A 20,503-nucleotide genomic window follows, 5' to 3' on the forward strand; every position below is an offset into this window, starting at 1 on the left:
TAGCATTATGAACTAGCCAAAGTGGTTTTATCATTTTTTCACCACCTTCAATCATTTAGACACAAAAATATCGTTTTTTATTAAAGACCTCATGTCACTAGTGGCACGGTTCCATCGAGAATCGCTCATATACAGTACACCTCATAAGGTCAATCGGCGTACGAACACTGATGGCATCAGTGATACATACAGTGTAGGGAACTTGAGAGCGAAACGATCACAGCCCACCCTTCAATTCCAGAGCGACACCAACGAAGCAAACGATTCCAACACCACTTGAAGCATGTAGGCTTTTCTGATCAGTACAAGTTTTCTGGGTTGTACGTGTTTGTGTTTGATTCTGAGATAGGCAGTTCAAGTAGGAAAAATCTACTTGATGGAGATGGAGTGCATCGCTTGGTAGTGTTTTACCAAAACAACCCTTGCGAATCGGAATGTACTGATCTATTTCTGCGTCCCGGAGGTGAGATATCTGGTGAGTTGTTTGTTTATTCTAATGTGAGTAGAATTTTAAATTATAAAACATTTAATATATTGTAGGTCCTGATGATGGTGCCATGAAAGGACCGAAACGTCGGTGATGAGCGAATAGCAATCAACGCATTTCATTAGGCTGCAAGCCGAAATACCAAAACCTCTCATTCTTTTTAGAAAATCTGTAAGAACTTAGTTGCAAACCTAATAAAACAGAATGGTTTTTAACTGTCTTAAACAGATCGTAGTTTCGGTCCTTACATGATAGTGGCGCCAGTATGGTTAGTCACAATCAATTTTGTTTTGTTTTTATTTATTTAAACCGTGTTCATTGGATTGAATGTGTATAAATGAACACTTGAAATCATTGAGCTAAATATGAAATGTTTTTAAGGCGTGTGTGAAAAGAATGGGACAGAGAATTTCATGATTGTTTGTCTAATTTTTAGCATACAGGTATACCTCGATTTTACGCACATTCTCGTTTTTGAAATGTGCGTAAAATCGAATTGTGCATAAAATGGAATCAAAATTTTTAATTTTTTATAGCCCAAAATTAACTTCCGTTATCGCAAATGTGCAAGGAAACATGACCATTTGCCTGTTAGGAAACGGTTTCAAATCAAGAGAGGATGATTTTTACAATATTATAAATCATTAAATGAAGATTCATATGAAAAGTGTAGCCAAAACTCTTCTCTAACCTTTCGTGAAAATGATTCTTGAACGGGATTTTTGCGTTACATCATTAACGGATGCTCCTCTAAGGAACATCTCTTCGATTACACAAACGCCTGCTAGGACACCATTAAGATAGCCGCAATTTGTGTGGAAGCGCTTTCGTGCGTAGACAAAACCCAAAATCTTGCAATTTTGAAAATGCTGTATCTCTGGAAGGCTACATTTTGTTTTTTGATGATAAGTGATTCCTATGTAAAATCGTCTGCTAAACACATTTGCATGGTCAAAATCAAAATCGAAGGGGGGGTATTTCGAGGAAATTGAAAATTAAGTTTTGAATCGAAAAAATGCAATATTGGCAACACTGCAGAAAAAAATTGACCACGTAATTCGATTCTACGTCTAAAAACCTTCGAAACGATATGTCAATATCACCTGCAGCTCTTTAGGGTCCCGAGATATCCATAAATCAAAAAAGATGTTTTGCTAAATTCGCAAAAAGTGGAGGCAGTCTCATTGGCCGAGGGGTCCACCAATCGGTACAACACTTTGCACTTATAAGTTCCGGCTCAAAATACATCGACTCACGAATTTTGGTCGAAATCGGAGATGGTCGATGCATTTCCTCGGACACTTGACATGGAATGACCCATATGGGGTTAGTAGATTATGGATCTATTCTGAATTGCGGTCAATATTAAGACCATCATTTTCCTAGTGGGAAAGCACACGTCAACAAAAGAGAAGAAAAAATCCTCTCCGTCATTTATTGATACTTTACCATGAACCCATCAAAACAAACGAAAGATTCTCTTCCCCATGCATACTTTTTAGTCGAATCGTTTGTAGCTTGTTTCATACATCATTGGTCAAGATAATAAGAATACAAAATAGCTGAATCTACGAAAAAATGATTTCATTTAAGTTTTAAAGTGTGTCTACATGTTTTGAAGAACACGTTGTGTTGGTAAAAAACTGCTTTCGGATAAAATGGTATATTTTTCTATATTAACATCCACGTCTCAATGCGATTTTAAACATTGTGTAAAGGAAAACCAAACAACTTGTCAATGGCATTAGTGACGCCATCATTGTAAAAGTACTCCAAAACTGTTGTCACAGATATAAGTTCAGGAATCAGCATGGAATAGGGATACCATCCGTCCTGATTTAGCAGGACATGTCCTGATTTTAAAACCCATTTGGAGCGATTTATTTTTCATATTTTAGCATTTGTCCTGATTTTTCTGAATGATGCCGGATATTCAAAAAAAGTAGCAAATTGGTCAGTACTTTCATCTTGCGCCGGGAAGAAACGAACTTATTTCGAACGAATTGTTTCTTTGGTTAAATCTTGACGAGAGAAATTGTCTAGTCGTTGAAACCGTTAACTGTTTTTTGACAATTGTTAAGTTTATTTCAAACAGTTCACTAGTGTTGCATTTTTTTTAGGTATCTACTAACGCTTAATAAATCAAAGTTGCAAAGTTGAATCGTTCAAGAAATACGTTAACTATGAGTCTTTTGAGGTGCAAATCTCAAATTACGTATTTTATTTATTGATACCTCAAAAAATAAAAATAGCTTAGATCAAATTTTCGCTGGAAAAAAATTGTTCTGATTTTTAACTCCGACCAAATGGTAACCCTAGCATGGAATGTATTTCGAGCGTTATGAGATCTATTTGAACGATTGACTTAAACCTATAGCAATTCAATTAGGTGAGAAAAAATTTAAAGTAACCAGCTGTTGATTAGCGGGCTAATCCGAGTACGGTACGGTGCTTGTATTGATGGAGAGCGCCATGTTTGTGCCAACCAATGCAAGGAATAAACTCTAGTGTCTATTTGTAAAACCAGGAAGCAATATGCAACTATAGCGGAAGCTAAAGCGAATCGGGGCTGTGTTTCGTTTTTCAAACCAAATTAAGATGTACATAATTTGCAGAAGAAAAAAAACAGACGAGAGTGAAATAATTCACGCTTGAAAACGAGGGGTTTCTCTCTATGTTCATTTACCTTTACCAAGACACTGTGCAAGTAGTTTGCTAGGTACGGCAAGCAGGGAGCGGAATGTCCTGTTGTTTTGGTGATGGTAGTAGTATGGCGCAAGTTATTGTTTGATTTTAGTTTGTTTGTTTAAGAGTGTGGTTCAAAGTTTGACAGCGAGTAGTGAGCGATGAGAGAGATAGAAAAAAATGGTTCCATAGTTTAGGTTTCCTGGTGTAGTTGTTTTGCGAAAAATAAGTTGTAGAATCTATCTTGTGGAACGAGAAAGTGACGGTGGTGGGGGTGGAAAGAGGGCGGAATGCGATGCAAAAACAGAAGTGCAGTGTGGCCTAGCGCAGCACTATTTCGTTAGTGTTTCTTCCTCAATACAGAAAAAAAAAAACGAATATAAATGTTAGCAACTGAACGAAGCAATTCATTTCGCAGTGGGAAGGATTCAATTCGAATGAAACAACCAGAAGCTAAAAAGTGATGGCGAAAGCTTTCAACAAGAGAGGTCTTTTCGATCGTACGGCCTAGAATAGGAACAGCGATTCGAAGAAAGTGCCCAAATCAAACAAACTAATTGCGAAGCGTCACGTGGGCACTGTTATAAATTCAACCATTAATTTGAACTCAACTCCAAATCATAACCGCGTGTTATAATCTGATAATATTTGCTCCGTTATAGATAATTGAAAATGATGCTCGATAATGGTAACGCCATTCGAGGGGCTCTCCATTTGCCGCTATCGATTCGAATGAGCGCTTCCTGACGGTGAATTATGCGGGAGGGTCTTCGGAGGGAAGGGAGAGGTAATTTTTGTCAGGAGGATGTTGCCGGTGGAATAATTTTTAATTCGCGTTTTTTATGTGTGATAAATGTTAATTAATGAGGCACGTGATTACCGTTAATCTCAAGAATGACGAGTTTAAGCTCGATGGTTACCCGAAACTGACAGATTTGTAAAAGGAAAACAATTGCAAAAATCAAATAAATTTTAACTGAGGCGGATCGCACAATCCATGCGGCAATCAACTGAAAACCAATTAACATTTATGGTTTATTTCATTTAACTCATGCATTATCCGACGTTCAAAAAAAAGAAAACAAAGCTCGGTAAAAGTTAATCGATTGAACGAGAATTGAGAAAGAAACAGAACTAAAAAAGTGCGTCGGTCCGGTCGCGGAGCGGGGTGGAGAAAACTTGGACTTGAAACGGCGTGGAAATGTTTCCGGGGTAATGGCTTCGAGACTTTTGTCAAGTCTACCGGGATGTTGGGGAGAGGTTCAGCGGCTCGACTAATGGATGAAAAAACTTACCCGTACAGTCTACTATCGCGAATGTGTCTATAAATTAGAAGGGGGATAGGAAATAGAAGTTGTTGCTTTACTGGTTCCGTTTGGTTTTATTAGTAAAACGTTAGTGAATATAAGATAGAGTGTGATCTAAAGCTTAGCGAGATTGCTGCTATGGTTTGGGTTTGATTTTGCTTGCTGGGATGACATTTCTTAGCGAGGAAAAGCTAGCTTCCTTTTAAACAGTAATTAGGTAGGATTCGGTATCTCTGCACCACCTAAATGGTTCCAGCATCGCAATTTTATTCCTCGCCCTCCTCTAAACTCAAATGGGCTAACATAAAATCCCAAAACGTGCCATTGTCTGGATGAATTTCGGCAGTTTCATGTTTTCTGCTGCAGTGGAACAATGAGATGAGGTCAAATTTTTCATTTTAACAATACAAGAGGAATAAATTTGAGCAAGTAAATCGGAAGGAAGGCAAACGATGGCACGTCCGCAGAACGCGAGCCGTCAGGATGTCTGTCGATTGGAAAGGCCAGGAAGGTTCGTAGGCAGTTAGATGCGCTCTAGCAGAGGTTCTGAAAAGTTGTTAAATAATGGTGAACGATATTTTCCACCCTGGTGCTCTGGTGCTTTTTGCAAGGAGCTGCTGCGGTGGCAACTAGAGATACCTGACAGATGGCAAAGGAGGAGCTGATGTGAGTGCGAGAAAAATTTCTCCTCATTTTTATAGCGTTTAGAGGAAACTTTCCAGTTGAGTGGATTGTACTTCTACCTCTTCCACTCTCTTCATGTTACCGGGTATCAATAAATTTCGGTCTGGAAAGTTTCTCTCGCTTCCGTACTGATATCGTGTGATACTTTTTTTCCTGCCAGTTTCGAATGCTTGATGCTGCTCAGATTTTTGCGGTCAGAACGGTATTGAGTTGTTTATTATGATAGTTGAAAGTTAGTTGGTTTTGCTAGTAAAGCGGTTGAGTTTTCGTTTTGCTTGGATTGTTTTTGCGAGGAAGTTAGCTTCCGAGGAACGGATCGTCATGGAAGCCAATTTCCCGATATCGATTCCAATGGAATTATTGCGGTTTATTTTATTTTTAGTGACGGGGTGGAATGAGAGGCGTGCACACAGTGATTTTGTCCGTTGCCGGAGGGCAATAAGCAAGTGGGAATGGTGCAGGATATGAATTTGGCGTGGTTGACTTTTATTCTGTTAGCGATGGAAGATTTTTAGCAGTTTTATGGGTTAGTTGGTTGTGCTTTTTTTTGTACAGCGCTTTAGGGTGACTTATTTTCAGAGGTGTATGAAAGCTGGTACGACTAGATCTTACCTTCCATTCCCATGCCTAAATAGAGCTAAAATTTCTTCGAACGTTTTGTTTTTGGTCTCAGGAACCTTTTTATATGTAAATATCCAAAATATTGCTAAAAATACACTAAACGGTAGGAATGTATAATTTTCCAAGGCAGTCTGAAATTGAAGTGAAAATGAGAATTGATTAGAATAAATGTATTTGAGTCGTTGTATAGACAACAAAAGGAAGTTGTTGACAATAATGTTTGTTTTCGAACATTCGTTAGCGATAGGTATGATTCTATCCGATTTTTTTTTCTCTAAGTTTTCGTTGCAATTCATCCCCTTTCAACCTTTGAAATAAAAATACTTTTTCCATTTTTATCGAGTAGCTGCGCAAATTTGGTAAAATTTCAATCAAAATATCAATGCGAATAATTATTGTGATAAAATACTTTCAGTGATTAGTTATTAGTTTTTGGCAGGAAAAACATTGATTGAATCATAGTCTTTCGATCCCTACATCGCAGAATAAAGTGTATAACACAATCAACTGTATTGTTTGCATTGAAGTTTTTACAATTTGAAGTTAGAGTTTTGATTTGAATCATTCAAAAATGTTTCAAAACTATTTAACTATTTGACTTCGTAACCGCAAGATCAAAGAGTTCGCTTTAACAAGTGGATGCTTACGAGTTGGATGTCAACGGACTTTATCATAGGTTTATTCTCAGACTCCCTATCTGTCAAGAAGAGGGAGTTTTACTAAAACCTCGTTTTTCCTATTTATAGGTGCCACTTACAATTCCCTGAAAAGCATTATCATACGTTAAATTTCTACTGCATTTTTTTTGGGCGATTGAATCATATATTTTAAGCATATAACTACCGAATCAATAAATGCAAAGTGCCACACATATGAATTTTAATGCGTTAGATAAATTGTTTTTAGATAGATAATTTAGCTGCACGAAACTTTTCTGAACACATCGAAATGAGAATTCCTGAAAAAAAGAAATTTTTCACAAGAACTTCTTCTGAATGCCCAAGCGTTTCATCGCCGAATGGTAATAACAAGACAGAGAAAACTTGTCAATGGATAACTGTTATGGAATTGTCTGAACTTTTATTTAAAAATGTTAAGAACTTTTTTTCCTTGAGAGTACCCACTTTGATTTGTTCAGAAGTTTTAGGCAACTAAATTGTCCATCCAGGAAACTTATTTGGGAAATAAATTTGAGATGACTAATCAAAAAAAAAACTTTTTTTATAAAATATTTTTTTCTGTGTAGGATATTAAATTCATTTTTTTTAAATATTTTCAAATAAAAATAAAAACGATTCCCAAGAAGTCATCCTCCATTGACAACTTTGCTCTTGTCATTAATAAGATACAGTCAAGTCAAGCGGGGGATACCTTCCAATTTTTTATAAAATCGCGTAAAAACGAACTAGATTGAATTAAAAGAAATGCCACAGAAAACCAACCCATAACGATTGAATTTTGATTGAATATGATAGTGGTCATTCTAAAGGCCAAAATGCAATATCATGACTCTCCAGTATTTACACCAAAAATTGTGATTTTCTTTTAAAACTGATATATAAATACTTATGTCCTATAACGGAAAACGTGATTAAAATGAGGTCAATATCTTGAACCACTTATGAATTATTGAAAATAAGCAACCTGCGTAAAACACCTGACTGCATATCGAGTTCTAAAAGGAAACTTAATCTTTTTTAAAATGTAAAACCAGTATTATAATTTTTGAAAAAAAAAAGGATACAAAGTTACAGGGATTGATAAGGCTACACAGCCGCAAAACTTTATTGAACTCAGAGAGAGTGCTGCCAATATCTGTTCAAGTTGGCGCGAAATGTCTCAAGAGCGAAAACTTTGAGATGATAAACATAAAAAATATGTTTTATATTAGAATCCATAAGAAGTAAAATTAGAAAAAAGCTTTTCTAGCTTAACTTCTTTGGTCAGGGTGGCGAAAAGGTTTTCAAAATTGAATTCCCTGGTTGTCCCTGATATTCCCTCAATAACAAACACAAACAAGCGCCACGAAGATGAACGCAATTCTGAAGTTAAAAAAATTCCTGGTTGTTCTTCAGGTTTCCCTGATATTCTCTGATTTCCCTAACCAAAAAATAAATTCCCTGATTTTGGAAATTTTCGTACTTTCCCAGAGTTTTTTTGTTAAATAAAATTCCCTGATAGTTTCAAGTCCTTTAGTTTCCTTGGTTTTTCCAGGTGTTGGAAACTTTGCACGATTAATAAGAAATGGCATATTGAAAGAAAATAATTCAAAATTTGATTGCAATGATAACACGAAACATAACAATTTGAAACCGTTTTACTGCAAAATCAATCGTATTTAAAATCTCCAGAATTACCATTTTGAGAACATGAATGTATCCTTAAAACATGCTTGAAAGCTTAATCAATCTTAAATACGACCCCTATAATTTTATGGAATAACAAATACTACAACTAAATAAATAGTTGGAGAGGTTGTTTCTAAGACACGACCCCAAGAATAGCGTGAAATTAATACAGCCTGTCTTACATCAATGTATTTTTGCAATAAGCTTGGGAATACACTACGATTGGGGTAATCAATTTAACGGTGTGAAATCTCAGTGATAATTTTTTTTTCAAATCTCTTTTTTATTGATTCGTTGGGTAACGGAAAATCTTCCTCCGTATCCTGACCGCTGTCGATTACTTGGCCTCGACACGCTCGAACGTCGTCGCAAAATCCAGCAAGCTGCATCTGTTGCCAAAATATTGAATGGCGAAATAGATTCGCCGACACTCTTGTTCTAGCTAAACTTCCGTAACTCTCAACGTTCCTTACGTTCAACTGGCCTACTACAAACCGCATTCCATCGGGTGTCGTTTGGATTTAACGAACCTATAACCGCTGCAATCAGGACCTTCTCGAGAGTAGAAGATTTGTTTGAGTTTGGCGAATCATCCCGCAAGTTTGTAAATAAGTTGAAAATTTCGAATATTTTGTAAACTTGACGCTATCTTTATTATTTATTAAGACTACATACTGTCAGATAGCCTCCCCAGCTGGTCTCCAGGTACGATACTGACCTAACAAGCCAGTCGTCGTAGGTTCGAGTCTTGTCTCGGGAGAGACTGTTAGTGTCAGTAGGATCGTAGCGCTAGCCCCGCAATTGTCCTGTGAACTTAACGGTTGGCTGCGAAGTCTGTGTATAGTAAACAGAAGGTCAAGTTCCGAATCGGAATGTAGCACCAAGGCTTTGCTTTTTTTACTGTCAGATAAATTATTGAATAAAATTAAAATTAAAATTAAAATTAAAATGATTTAAAATGATTTAAAACATCCATTTGTAAACTCGCATGAGGAAGTAAAGCCGTTGGCGCCGGTCCGTTAATAAACGGGTCGTGAGTTAGGGTCCTGGGTGTGGAGTCGCCTCCCTGGGCGTCGGTGATTGGCCACAACAGTGGCGGAAATAGACCGACAGAAAATAAGCGAGAGTAAAAAAAAACAAAAAAAATCCATTTGTAAACCTACGTCATCAACTTTGTGACGAAATGCTACGATGGGAGAGGGAGAGGAGGTCAACAAAACTTAAAGAAAAGCAAAACTTAAACAAAACTTAAAGAAAAGCCGGCATGCTCCTTTGGTACCCTTGAAAAGAAAGGTAGATTTTGGATTGCCATTTACCGATGACGAGATGAATTCCTGTTGGTAAATGGCTGGGCAGTGCGTACCATCAGTGTTTCGTGTAATAGATCCCATTATGGTCCGTAACATCCTGCCCAGCAATTCCTATCCCTACGTCCTCGTGGTACCCAGTAACCAAGCGAAGATCATGGTAACCAACCCATGGTGGGACCTTGGTCGTATGCTGACGGAAAGGGGGGGGAATTCTGACCTCTTCGAAGGAAATCCCAACCTTTCTGAGCATTTGTTACCCAGGTTAGGGGTGGCTCACTACAGCGTCTGACCCGGAGCGGGCGGCTGAATTAGGAAACGTATTGTCTCGCACGCCATAGCCAAGATTGCAGCCTCATCAAGAGACTCGGAAACGTGGCCCTAGTGAGGCCACCTACCTAAACAATTACACTGCGAACAATCAAGAAATTATGTTTCAGAACATTCGGCACGGACCAAGGCAACGACAAACGGACCAGAAATGGTAACTCGATACCTGGAACTGCAAATCGCTAAATTTGGTTGGCGGAGACAGGGTGCTGCTTGAGCAGTTAAAACCCCGAAAGTTCGATGTTGTGGCTCTGCAGGAGATCTGTCGCAAATGTGAGAAGGTGTGCAGAGCCCGGGGCGGCAAGGCACAGTTCTACTAAAACTAACGGGCTGGGAACGGGTTTTTGTGTGCTGGGCAGAATGCAGGATCGTGTGATCAACTGGAAGGCGATTAACGAGAGGATGTGTTTGTTGAGGATTAAAGGTCGTTTCTTCAACTACAGCATCATCAACGTGCACTGCTCGCACGAAGGTAGACCTTACGACGAGAAAGCGTCGTTCTACGCGCAGTTGGAGACGAAATACGACAGCTGCCCGCCACGGGACATCAAGATCGTTATCCGAGATAAAAACAACCAGGTTGGTAGGGAAGAGATGTTTAGACCAGTGATAGGGACTCACAGCCTACGCACCGACACGAACAACAACGGCCAACGATGCATCAATTTCGCCCTTTATCCACGTAAAGATATTCAAAAAGCCACCTAGAGATCACTTGACCACCGAACAACAAATCAAATTGACCACGTTTTAATTGATGGTCGGTTTCGGAGTTCTCAGAAGAGTAAATCTATGTTTAATCTTTTTCTGTAAATCTTTATAAATAATTTAAAAAACAGGGTCACGAGAACGTTGATATTAGAGCGGGGGCCTAGCGTGGTTGGTAACGTCCCCGCCAACCACGCTCGAAGCCTGGGTTCGAATCCCACCGCCGACATAGGTGTGTGAAAGGTGGCGTGATCCACTCACAACCAACCCAACTGGTCTAGATTCAATCTTAGCCGACACCGGGAGATTTTCTGAGGCGAAAAATCTCTGGGATCACGCCTTCCATCGCATGAGGAAGTGAAGCCGTTGGCGCCGGTCCGTTAATAAACGGGTCGTGAGTTAGGGTCCTGGGTGGAGTCGCCTCCCCGGGTGTCGGTGATTGGCACAACAACAGTGGCGGAACTAGACCGACGGAAAATAAGCGAGAAAAAAAAATTGACCACGTTTTAATTGATGGTCGGTTTTTCTTGAACATCAAAAACGTTCGCTTAGGGATGCGGTCTCAGGTACAGTCTCCAGGCTGCCGAAAATTGCGTGCGCTTACTTGACGAGTAACCAAGTCCAGATAATTTTCGGGTTGGAAACGTTTGCTTGGATGAGCCTTGGATCCATGATGGTATTGGAAAGTCGTTTTTTTATGTTTATTGTTAAATTATTGGTATTCTTTTGAAGGGTTACTATGTCTGTATTAATAACCAGTCCGTTATTTGTTTGTCAATTGGTTACATTGTTTGACTCTATATAATATCTTACTTAGATAAATCGACCAGCTCAAACCGATGTAGGGGTATGAGGTGGGACCATCATCATCATCATCACCAACTACCTTCCACTGAGGAACTATGTGCTTCGAAGCTCGAAGATGGATGAGGAAAACTACGTTCGGCCATCAGAGTGCCACCATCGCGGCACCAGGTGAGGTAAAGTTGAGCCGACAAAATGAGTGGTTCGACGGGGAAGACGCTCATCTATAAAAATGGCGACCGGCTGCAATGCAGCAACTAGCGTGGCCTAACGCTGATTAACGCCGCCCACAAAATTCTCTCTCAGATTCTGTTCCGTTGTCAGCACCGAGCTTGCCTCACACAAACACGCGCTATTATGGATCAAATTTTCACTCTCCGGCAGATCCTTCAGAAATACCAGAAGTACAAAGTGCCAACACATTAGGGTAGATCTGCTTAATATAGACCACTTCCTTTAGTGGACCACCTGAACACCTTTTACCAAATGACACATGATAAATATACTTATTTTGACAGGTTCTTTGACAAAGTCATTAATGTTCTTCACCAGAAATGTTGCAACAGACATTTACTATAATATTCTTAATCAAAGCTGTAAACAGTATCTTTTAATAACAGCAGCCTGATTCGCCTTGGTTCGTTAACGTTTTCATAAGAAATGGCTTTACCAAAAACTGTACTGACATCACACTTTCCGAACGAAAACGACACAGTACCAAAAAATGAAATTTACAACTAATACAAATGAAAGCACATAACGATTTCTAACACATAAAGTGAAAAACATATACAATTTCACACCGTAAATAATGTACAATACAGAATCGTTTTAAGACATGTAAATTTGTACGTTAATTGATATAAAGCTTCGAATATAAATATGCATGCAAATTCACAATATATTCATTTACTTTGCATGTGAATATAATGCCTCACGGAATATTACGTGGTTTCCAATGCTCCATTTATGTGCATTTAAAGTAATGTAAATTTTCTTTACTGTGTACCAGATTTTTGATGAACGGGTAGAATAATAGTGTCTTAAAAGATAAGCAATCAATTTCACTAGGTAGTGGCCCAATTAATGGTAAAAAAGTACTGTTTCCCTTATTTCAACATGCTTCATTTCGAACAAAAGCGATCAGCACGCTGTCTCACTGAGTACCTAAATAGACTTTCATTTACATCGAAGTAATACAGCGAATCATAGTTACCATAAATATACTAAAGCAGCTGTTCCTGAGTGTCTCCAAGCAATAAAAAGTGGTGTTTCGATTAGAGAAGCTTCCACGATCCACCGTAATGTTCCGTGCAAGCAGGAAGTGGTCAGGAAAACCACGAAAAGGAAAACCAGCTGCATTGTAAAGGATTCCCCATTTTGAAAGAGCGGCAGCGGCAGTCTACAGTTGCAAGATTCATCTTAGAAAATCCTCGTCTTTCAAGGTTTGTACAAAATATTCAGAATTACTTTGGAGGATTGACTACAAAGAGTAAAAAAATGGCCACATAGTCTATGGATGGCCCTTAATAATTCGAAGCAATCTGCGGCATGGTGCAATTGTTCACAACTACCTGTTACACAGTGGATTAGAAAATTATTCAAGTAGACCTGGTCCAAATTAGGAAATTGTTGTGGTCCAAATTAGGAAACGGTGGCCCATTAAAGGAAACTGCAGCGATGATTTATTTCTTTTATCATAAGGAAATAGTGGTATTATCTTGTTGTTTTTTTATGCAGAAAAGATAGAAAACATGTTACTTCATGTTTATACATCATGAAATACTTAATTCAGTTGAGATATTTACACTTGGTCTTGCAAAATATGCAGCTACACTACTAAGTGGTCCACTAAAGGCACCCTACGTCTTCGTGGACTTAAGGCAGTGTATGATACAGTTGATCGAGAATAGCCATGGTTAATAATGCACGACTACGGTTTTCCGAATAAACTAACGAAACTTATCAAAGCTACCTTGGATCGAGTGATGTGCTACTTGTGTGAATCGGGGACACTCTCGCATCGCTTCGAAGCACGTAGAGGGTTTAGATAAGAGGATAGACTATCCTGAACGTTGTTCAACATTTTTCTTGACGGTGCAATCCGACGAGCGGGCATTGAAACGAGAGGCACGGCTATTAGTAAAGGTCGCAGATGACGTTATTCGTTATTACGCAGGCAGGCAAACTATGCCAGACTATAAGTGAAGGTTAGGAGAGTTGGACAAGAAATTAATGCGTTGAAAAACAAGTATCTGAAAGGGAGAGGCTCAAGAAAAGAGAATCCAGGAGCATATGGCGCTGCCTGAAACTGACTATGTACCAAGCCCTAATTAGACCAATAGTTCTCTATGGACTTGAAATTGCATCAGAAACAGAGGGGCCCAACGTGCTAGGTGGCCTGACAAGGTTAAAGCGGATCTACAGAAATTGGCAACGAGAGGCCTAGGATTGACGAAAGTGGAGAAAAACTGTTGACATGGTAAGATCCACCACGGCTCTAGGCTGCTGAAGTAAGTAAGTAAGTACGGGATGATTCTACTTCTGTTGATATTTTCCGCTCCGCACACACTGTAAGTAAACGAACGATCATAAACACACGCTACCGGCACACTCACAGCTTTTAGCAGTGGCCAAATGGCTAAAGGCGAACGATCCGGACAAAATTACTAACACATTCGGACATGCTCAGTAATACTGTGCCGTTCTGCGGTCCGCCGGTTGTACCGTCTACTGTGGAACTGTGGCCTCGCTTTGCTAAACTCAGTTGCTGCTCCGCCGGCTGCGGGTCGAGTCAGTTTCCAGTAACAGTCAACCGTTTTCTTACTGCGATAATTGGTATACAATAGAGACTAAATTTCTGTATGCTAGCTTTTATACATGACTACTGAGAGTTGAACTTCCGGCAGGCGTGTCTTTGTGTACTAGAGCGATTGAAACAACAACAACAACAAATCGGTTAAAAGTCAAATCGTTAGCATACTTGGGAGTCGGCTGTGATGGGAGAAAAGGCCTTGTTCCAGCTCTGATTGGTCGAAACATGCGTTTAACAAGGTTCTACATTTTTCAATAGTACAATAGTTAGCATCACAAAATCACAGTGATTCGCATTCAGGTGGACGCATAGCTAATTTTACAATCAATTGCTGTTGCAAGCTGACTGAGTTTTAAACATTTAAAAGTTAACAATTTTCGTGACGCTGTCGATAATTTCGGTTTTTAAATTTGTAACCCTTATAGTTACTACCGTAAGATGTAATTATACGTCAAAAAACAAATGAAGAAAGAAATAAGGAGCGTATGGAATGTATAAAGTTTCTTGGTACTAGCAAACGATGGGAACGAGAACTATAAGTAATTATAGATAATGAAATTAAAGGAATTGATGTTTGGTTGCGTTTGGATTGAATTTGGAATCGAGTTTGGAATTGAGGGTCAGGGATCTGATTGGAACGGATTTCAACTGCATTGTAATGGGCGTTAAAATTAAGATTACGAGTACGGTAGGAACTGATTAGGTATTGCTTCTTGATGGGAAAGTGTTACGAAACATCTGATCAAGCTTATTCAACCGTAAAGTATTGGATTGCTCAATTTCGTCGTAACAGTACCCTACAATCGGTGCACCACGCTTAGGAAGGATAAAAAATATCGAAGAGTTTTGTGAATTCGTGATAAATTATTGCAAAATTCAATAACATAATAAACTGCGAGCTAATTCAGGCTGTAGAAGGGATCTCGCGTTAGTCATACCACTCATGAATGTTTACACAAGAAGAAGGTGTGCTCGCGATGGGGGCCGCGTTTCTTAATAATTGATTAAAAAAAAGAATTTTGGAAGCTGAAAATTTGCAGAAACAGATGTTCTGCGGGTTGGAGGTTTCATTTTGTACTATATATATTTTTTGACGTAGGACTACGTCTTACTGCACTATATCGGGATACAATCTGCGGAAACTAAAACCAAAGTGTGACGGCGGAATGAAAGATTTCGAATGGTACACTGGGGTTGCTTTTTACGCGGATTGTTTTTATCCGATTCATAAGATTATTTGTACCCGGTATCAAAATAGGTTAGAATAAATATATCTAATCTAATCTCTTAAATGCGGTACAACCAACCGCGTAAAAAGCGACCCCAGTGTAATAATTACAATAGTCAATATGCCGTTGGAATGATAAAATGATGGACAATATTTGGATACTTCAGTTATCATTATCACTTCATTGCTTAACAGTGAAAATTGTATAAATGTTTCAAGGTCGAATTTTTACAATCAATATACCAATCATATGCGAGCACCGCTTTGCAATGAAAAAAAATATGATGACTAGCGTATCACAAAATTGTTCAACATTTTATCTATCCAACAACATATTGGTTATTGTTATTCATCATGTCGTTATGCTGTTATTATCGTTTGAAATCTGACGCAACATTGCATACCAGTTTAGAAAACAAAGACGTAGTCCCACGTCGATAACTAAGATATAACCTATATAGTTACCTGGGGTGGTAATGCAAAGAAATTTTTTTTTAGAACAAAATCGAAAATGTAAGAAATGAATAAAATTATCTCTTAATTTAACCAAATGGTGCCGATTTAAAGGTAAATAAATGTTAAGTCAAAGAAAAGTTAGTAGAAAATTTCCAATTTCCTGCATTAATACGTTCGTCTAGGGAAAGAATAGCATGATCGTGTAGAGTTGGGTACGAAATTACTAGTAAGTTCGCAACTCCGGAGAAGTATTACTGCATATTCACTTGGTGGTGGAAAATTGCAACGAAAAATCGGAGTTTATAACATTAACACTGTAATGTGGATTGTGGATTCCTTTTTTTCCTTAATAAACTTCTTCAAATCAAGAGCGACAACAAACAAACCGTGTACTCACCTTCAAACTTGGGAAACCAATTCCAACAACGAAGTTCGCCATCCAGTTGACCAGCACCGCGATGGCCATCGCGCTCGGCCGCGGCCCCTGGCTGAACAGTTCGGCAGTAATCATCCACGGAATCGAGCCCGGCCCGACGGCGAAGAACACCACGAACGCCAGCGTTGACACCACCGACAGGTAGGACATCCAGTCGATCATTTCCTGCACGTAACCAAAAAACTCCTAAACTATGCGTGTAATAGTCCGTTGCGTTCCCGCATTTTAAAGGCTTTTTCTGAGGGTTGGGACTTTTTGTATATTAACTTTTTTGCCACAATTTTATGCGGTTAGGTTGGTTTAGTTCATGTTAGTGAACGGAAAGAATTTTAAAGAAAAATAAAAACCTGTAGGTTAAAATCAGAGGAAACTGGTTTTCCAATACCAAAATAATAGTTGTTAACAAAGGTAGGTAGAGTATCGAATGAAATGAAAACATTTTGTTACAAAATATAGGTTTGACAGCGCGGAACAAGTTCACAGTCCGTGTCGTTTCCGTTCCAGGACACTGCTGAATTCAGGAATATTTGGGATATTTGCAAAATCACATAGCAGACAATGTTTATTACTTATAACTACAGAGTTTTAAGTTTTGGTAGGATGCTTCAGCTCCAGAATAGATCAGTAGTGACTTGATTTTTGGTTAAATATGACCTATAAATATGAATATGATTGGATAAATATGACCTATAAATAAACTTAGAAGCATATTTTAGAAAAATAAGGAATTCAACGTAATTGTACTAAGTAGGACTATTAATTCGTTAAACTCAACCGAGGATCGAACTTCGAGTACATTTCGGTTCGCTGACGTAGAACAGTCGTTTGCACAGGAGCGGCTGGAGTGCATTGATTCTCCGCTGGATGACAGCGCTGCGATTAGTCGGTAGCGAATGCTTTTGTTTTCTGCGGTTGTTCTAGTTTTCCATAGAAGCAGCACGGTGAACTCAAGCTTGAAGCAATAATAATCTATATTTACAATGCCTCATCATTTGGCAACTGAGAAATGCTTACGGCGCGTGATAGTCTGGATATCGGACAAAAAACACGTATGTGTTTAGTGTTTGCATTTCACGGGAGCGTGTAAGGTGTCAGCGTGGGATACAGTGTTGCCAACCATTGCCTGATCCGGAGAATCCTCGCACTAATTGATAGCCCCTGGCGAACCGAATGCTTCGAAAAATGTGAAGTACTGTTTTTTGTTGGTTGGCTAAATTGATTGTATTTTTTGCGGAAGGCAGTGATTAATGATATTTTGAAGGAGCACGAGAGCAGACTAATTTGATTGTTTGGTTATCTGTAGCGGTAGTGATGGTGATAAAAAAAAAGTTGTCAAACTGAAATTTCGAACGGAAGGAATAAATTTTGCAAACGAATTGGATGGGCAAGTCCGTGGTCATTGAACAGAAAGGAACATAAATTGAACTCGCGAACCGAATGCTCTGTTTTTTTTTTGCTGGCTGCATCCACAAAAGCCACCCGGATTATGGGGTTAATTTATGGCTTTTTTGTCCAAGTCGATGGAACTGGCAGGACGAACGCGTCGGTTGTAGATTATGTAACGGAACCATTTGGTGGAAGGCTGTTCAGATCAATCGGTGTATCGGAGCGAGAGTTATTCAGTCAAATAAATTTATTTAATCAAAATGGCTCTCGAAAATGAGGTTGTTTTCCGAGCTGGGCTGAAGTGAAGTAGATCGCGGAACAAAACCAAAGAAGAGAAAAAAAAACGTCATACAAAATGATAATAATCTCCCGCCGCCGGCGCCGGCGGCGAAGATCTGCAGCTGCCAGTTAGTGGAATGAAATGTTCTCGGAAGAAAAAAAAACAAATTGAACAATGGAAATGATAAATGGCACACCGAGTGTCGCGCTTTCGCAAGAAGCACCAAATGGAAGGATTTACCTTTATTCCGGAAATTTGCTTTCGGTGATTTATCCAGCGACACAATGTCAGTCGCGCGGTTTAATTTTTGGTATTAATTGGCGAATTTCACCTGCTGATGGCAGGCTTTGATTTTGTTTTTCTGCACACTTGCTGGCTTTTTAATGTTTCTTTAGTTTGGAGAACTATTCGAGAAAAGTTGGTGTAGGTGTTATTTATTTAAATAAAACTGTATTTTAGATGTAAATATCATTGTTGTATGATATTCGATGTAAAGGTTCGCCCAGTTTTGATTATTTTACAATTTGATAAGATTAGTTATTAGCACAATTGGTGGTTTTGGTTGTGGACATACTTGAATCATGTTATTTCTATTCCAATAACTCGAGGTTTGAAGTTGATAACTTTTGCGTTTAAAATTGCGGATAAAAATGTTAAAACTTGACACTTAGCTTGGCACTCGAAAGTTGAAGCTAAGAATTTAACATTTGCATTTTGAGATGAAAGATTTAAAAGTTGAAAGCCTTGAAGAGTTGAAATTGTAACTAGACGCTATGAAAAGATGAAAAGTCGAAATTGGAGTTTTAGTTTTAAACCATGGAGCTTGAAACTCGATACCAAACACTCAAGGTTCATGCCTTAATTGATACTTGAGATTTAGGATTTGATACTCTGGTTTGAGTTCTGAGAAGTTTGTACTTGGAATTCAAGAGAGCGTTTCTATGCCAAATGATCTGGAGATTTGCAAAAATTTAAAAGGTCAGTTTTGATTTCAGTGAAACTGTGCACGACTTGGCAAACTGCATATTTTTCGCATGTAAATACGTTTTTCAGACTCGAGATTAATTTTCTGAAAGAGCGTACACATTTCAAAGCATTGAAGCCCAGAAACGTTTGGTTGTACAGAAAAAAACTGTCTGAAAATGAATCGTTATATGGTTATGATAGTTTTTTATCTATATGGTGAGTTTTTAGGGATTTTTTCAATTTCAATTTTTAAAAGAAAAATCAAGATCCAAGAATGCAATATGATTTTAATAGTAATTTCAAATCATAACAGCTAATGGTAACTTATTTTCTAAATGCATACGTTCATGAGATATTTAAAAATTAGTTTTGAAATTTTAATATTGAGTCTCTTCAATAAAAAATTTATCTGTCATTTCTTCGTCCTGATTTTTTTTTATCAAAAGTTTTGATGTTCGGGTTTTGTTGCAACAAAAAATTTAACAACATGTATATGAGTTATTACCTACGAAGTGTACATGCGTTCCTACGTACGTGTTCCTTGGAGATTTCACATAAGAAACAACTATCATCCCGAGGTAATATGAGCCAATCTCGAGATATAACATTTTTACGAAAAAAGTTGTGAACTTCGTAATTATTTTATTTTACAATTTATGGTGTCTTACACACCCGAAAAATAGTGATAGGTGAATTTTGAAGAAAATAAACCAAGGATTCCAGAAAAAATATTGTTTTCGACCAGAAGTGTTGCCAGATAGATTATTTTTGTATTTTAAAACTAAATTTGCATTTTTCAGCCAATGCAGCTAATTTTATTTTAAATTTGATGGTTTTAATGTGTTTCTCGGAAAATTTTACGTAAGAAGCATTTACCACCCCGTGGTAATATGAGCCAATCTTGAGATATAACATTTTTACGAAAAATTAATTACGAATTTCAGAACTGTTTTCGTAAAAATGCTATTGCTCGAGATTGTCTGATATTACCACGAGGTGATAAGTGTTTCTTACGTAAAATTTTCCAAGAAATACGATGAAACCATTAAATTCAAAGTAAAATTAGCTGCATTTGCCGAAAAATGCAAATTTAGTTTTAAAATACAAAAATAATTTATCTGGCAACACTTCTGGTCAAAAATATTTTTTTTTCTGGATTCCTTGGTTTATTTTCTTCAAAATTCACCTATCACTATTTTTCGGGAGTCTTACGTTTATAAATTGTAAATAAAAATAATTACGAAGTTCACAACTTTTTTCGTAAAAATGTTATATCTCGAGATTGGCTCATATTACCTCGGGATGATAGTTGTTTTTTATGTGAAATTTTCCAAGAAACACGATGAAATTATCAAATTTAAAATAAAAATGGCTGCATTTGCCAAAAAATGTAAATTTAGTATTCAAATACAAAAATAATTTATCTGGCAACACTTCCGGTCAAAACTCATATTTTTTCTGGATTCCTTGGTTTATTTTTTTCAAAAATCATCTATCAGTATTTTTCGGACATCTTACGTCTATGATTTGCAAGAAAAAGAAACAAGAGATTTTGAACAAAAAATGCGTGACTGCAAAAAAGAGGGGGGTCCCACAGAGCGGGAATTATTCCAATCGACACCAAATCTGTGATTTTTCCAAAGTGACAGTAGATG

At 38.0% G+C, this 20,503-nt stretch overlaps 1 protein-coding gene across 27 annotated transcripts in view; it reads right to left on the reverse strand.

Moving 5' to 3' along the window:
* Positions 1-20,503, reverse strand: part of LOC129721480 (glucose transporter type 1) — a 551,257-nt gene that overhangs the window by 54,350 nt on the left and 476,404 nt on the right. For 17 of the 27 annotated variants that reach the window (XR_008727398.1, XR_008727397.1, XR_008727399.1 and 14 more), the window contains 3 exons: positions 16,178-16,402; positions 5,776-5,915; positions 4,468-4,494 (listed from right to left, as the gene is read on the reverse strand). Coding sequence is in view for 23 of the 27 variants with exons in the window: in XM_055674105.1 (XP_055530080.1) it covers positions 4,468-4,494; positions 5,776-5,915; positions 16,178-16,402 (392 nt within the window). In the remaining 4 variants the exon portion in view is untranslated. Of the gene's footprint in view, positions 1-2,976; positions 3,057-3,173; positions 3,233-4,467; positions 4,495-5,775; positions 5,916-16,177; positions 16,403-20,503 lie in introns of those variants that run through there. The other 10 variants (XR_008727400.1, XM_055674095.1, XM_055674103.1 and 7 more) reach the window with 5 other exon arrangements.

This window comes from Wyeomyia smithii, chromosome 2 (genome assembly GCF_029784165.1).
Source record: "Wyeomyia smithii strain HCP4-BCI-WySm-NY-G18 chromosome 2, ASM2978416v1, whole genome shotgun sequence".
NCBI classification, from domain to species: domain Eukaryota; kingdom Metazoa; phylum Arthropoda; class Insecta; order Diptera; family Culicidae; genus Wyeomyia; species Wyeomyia smithii.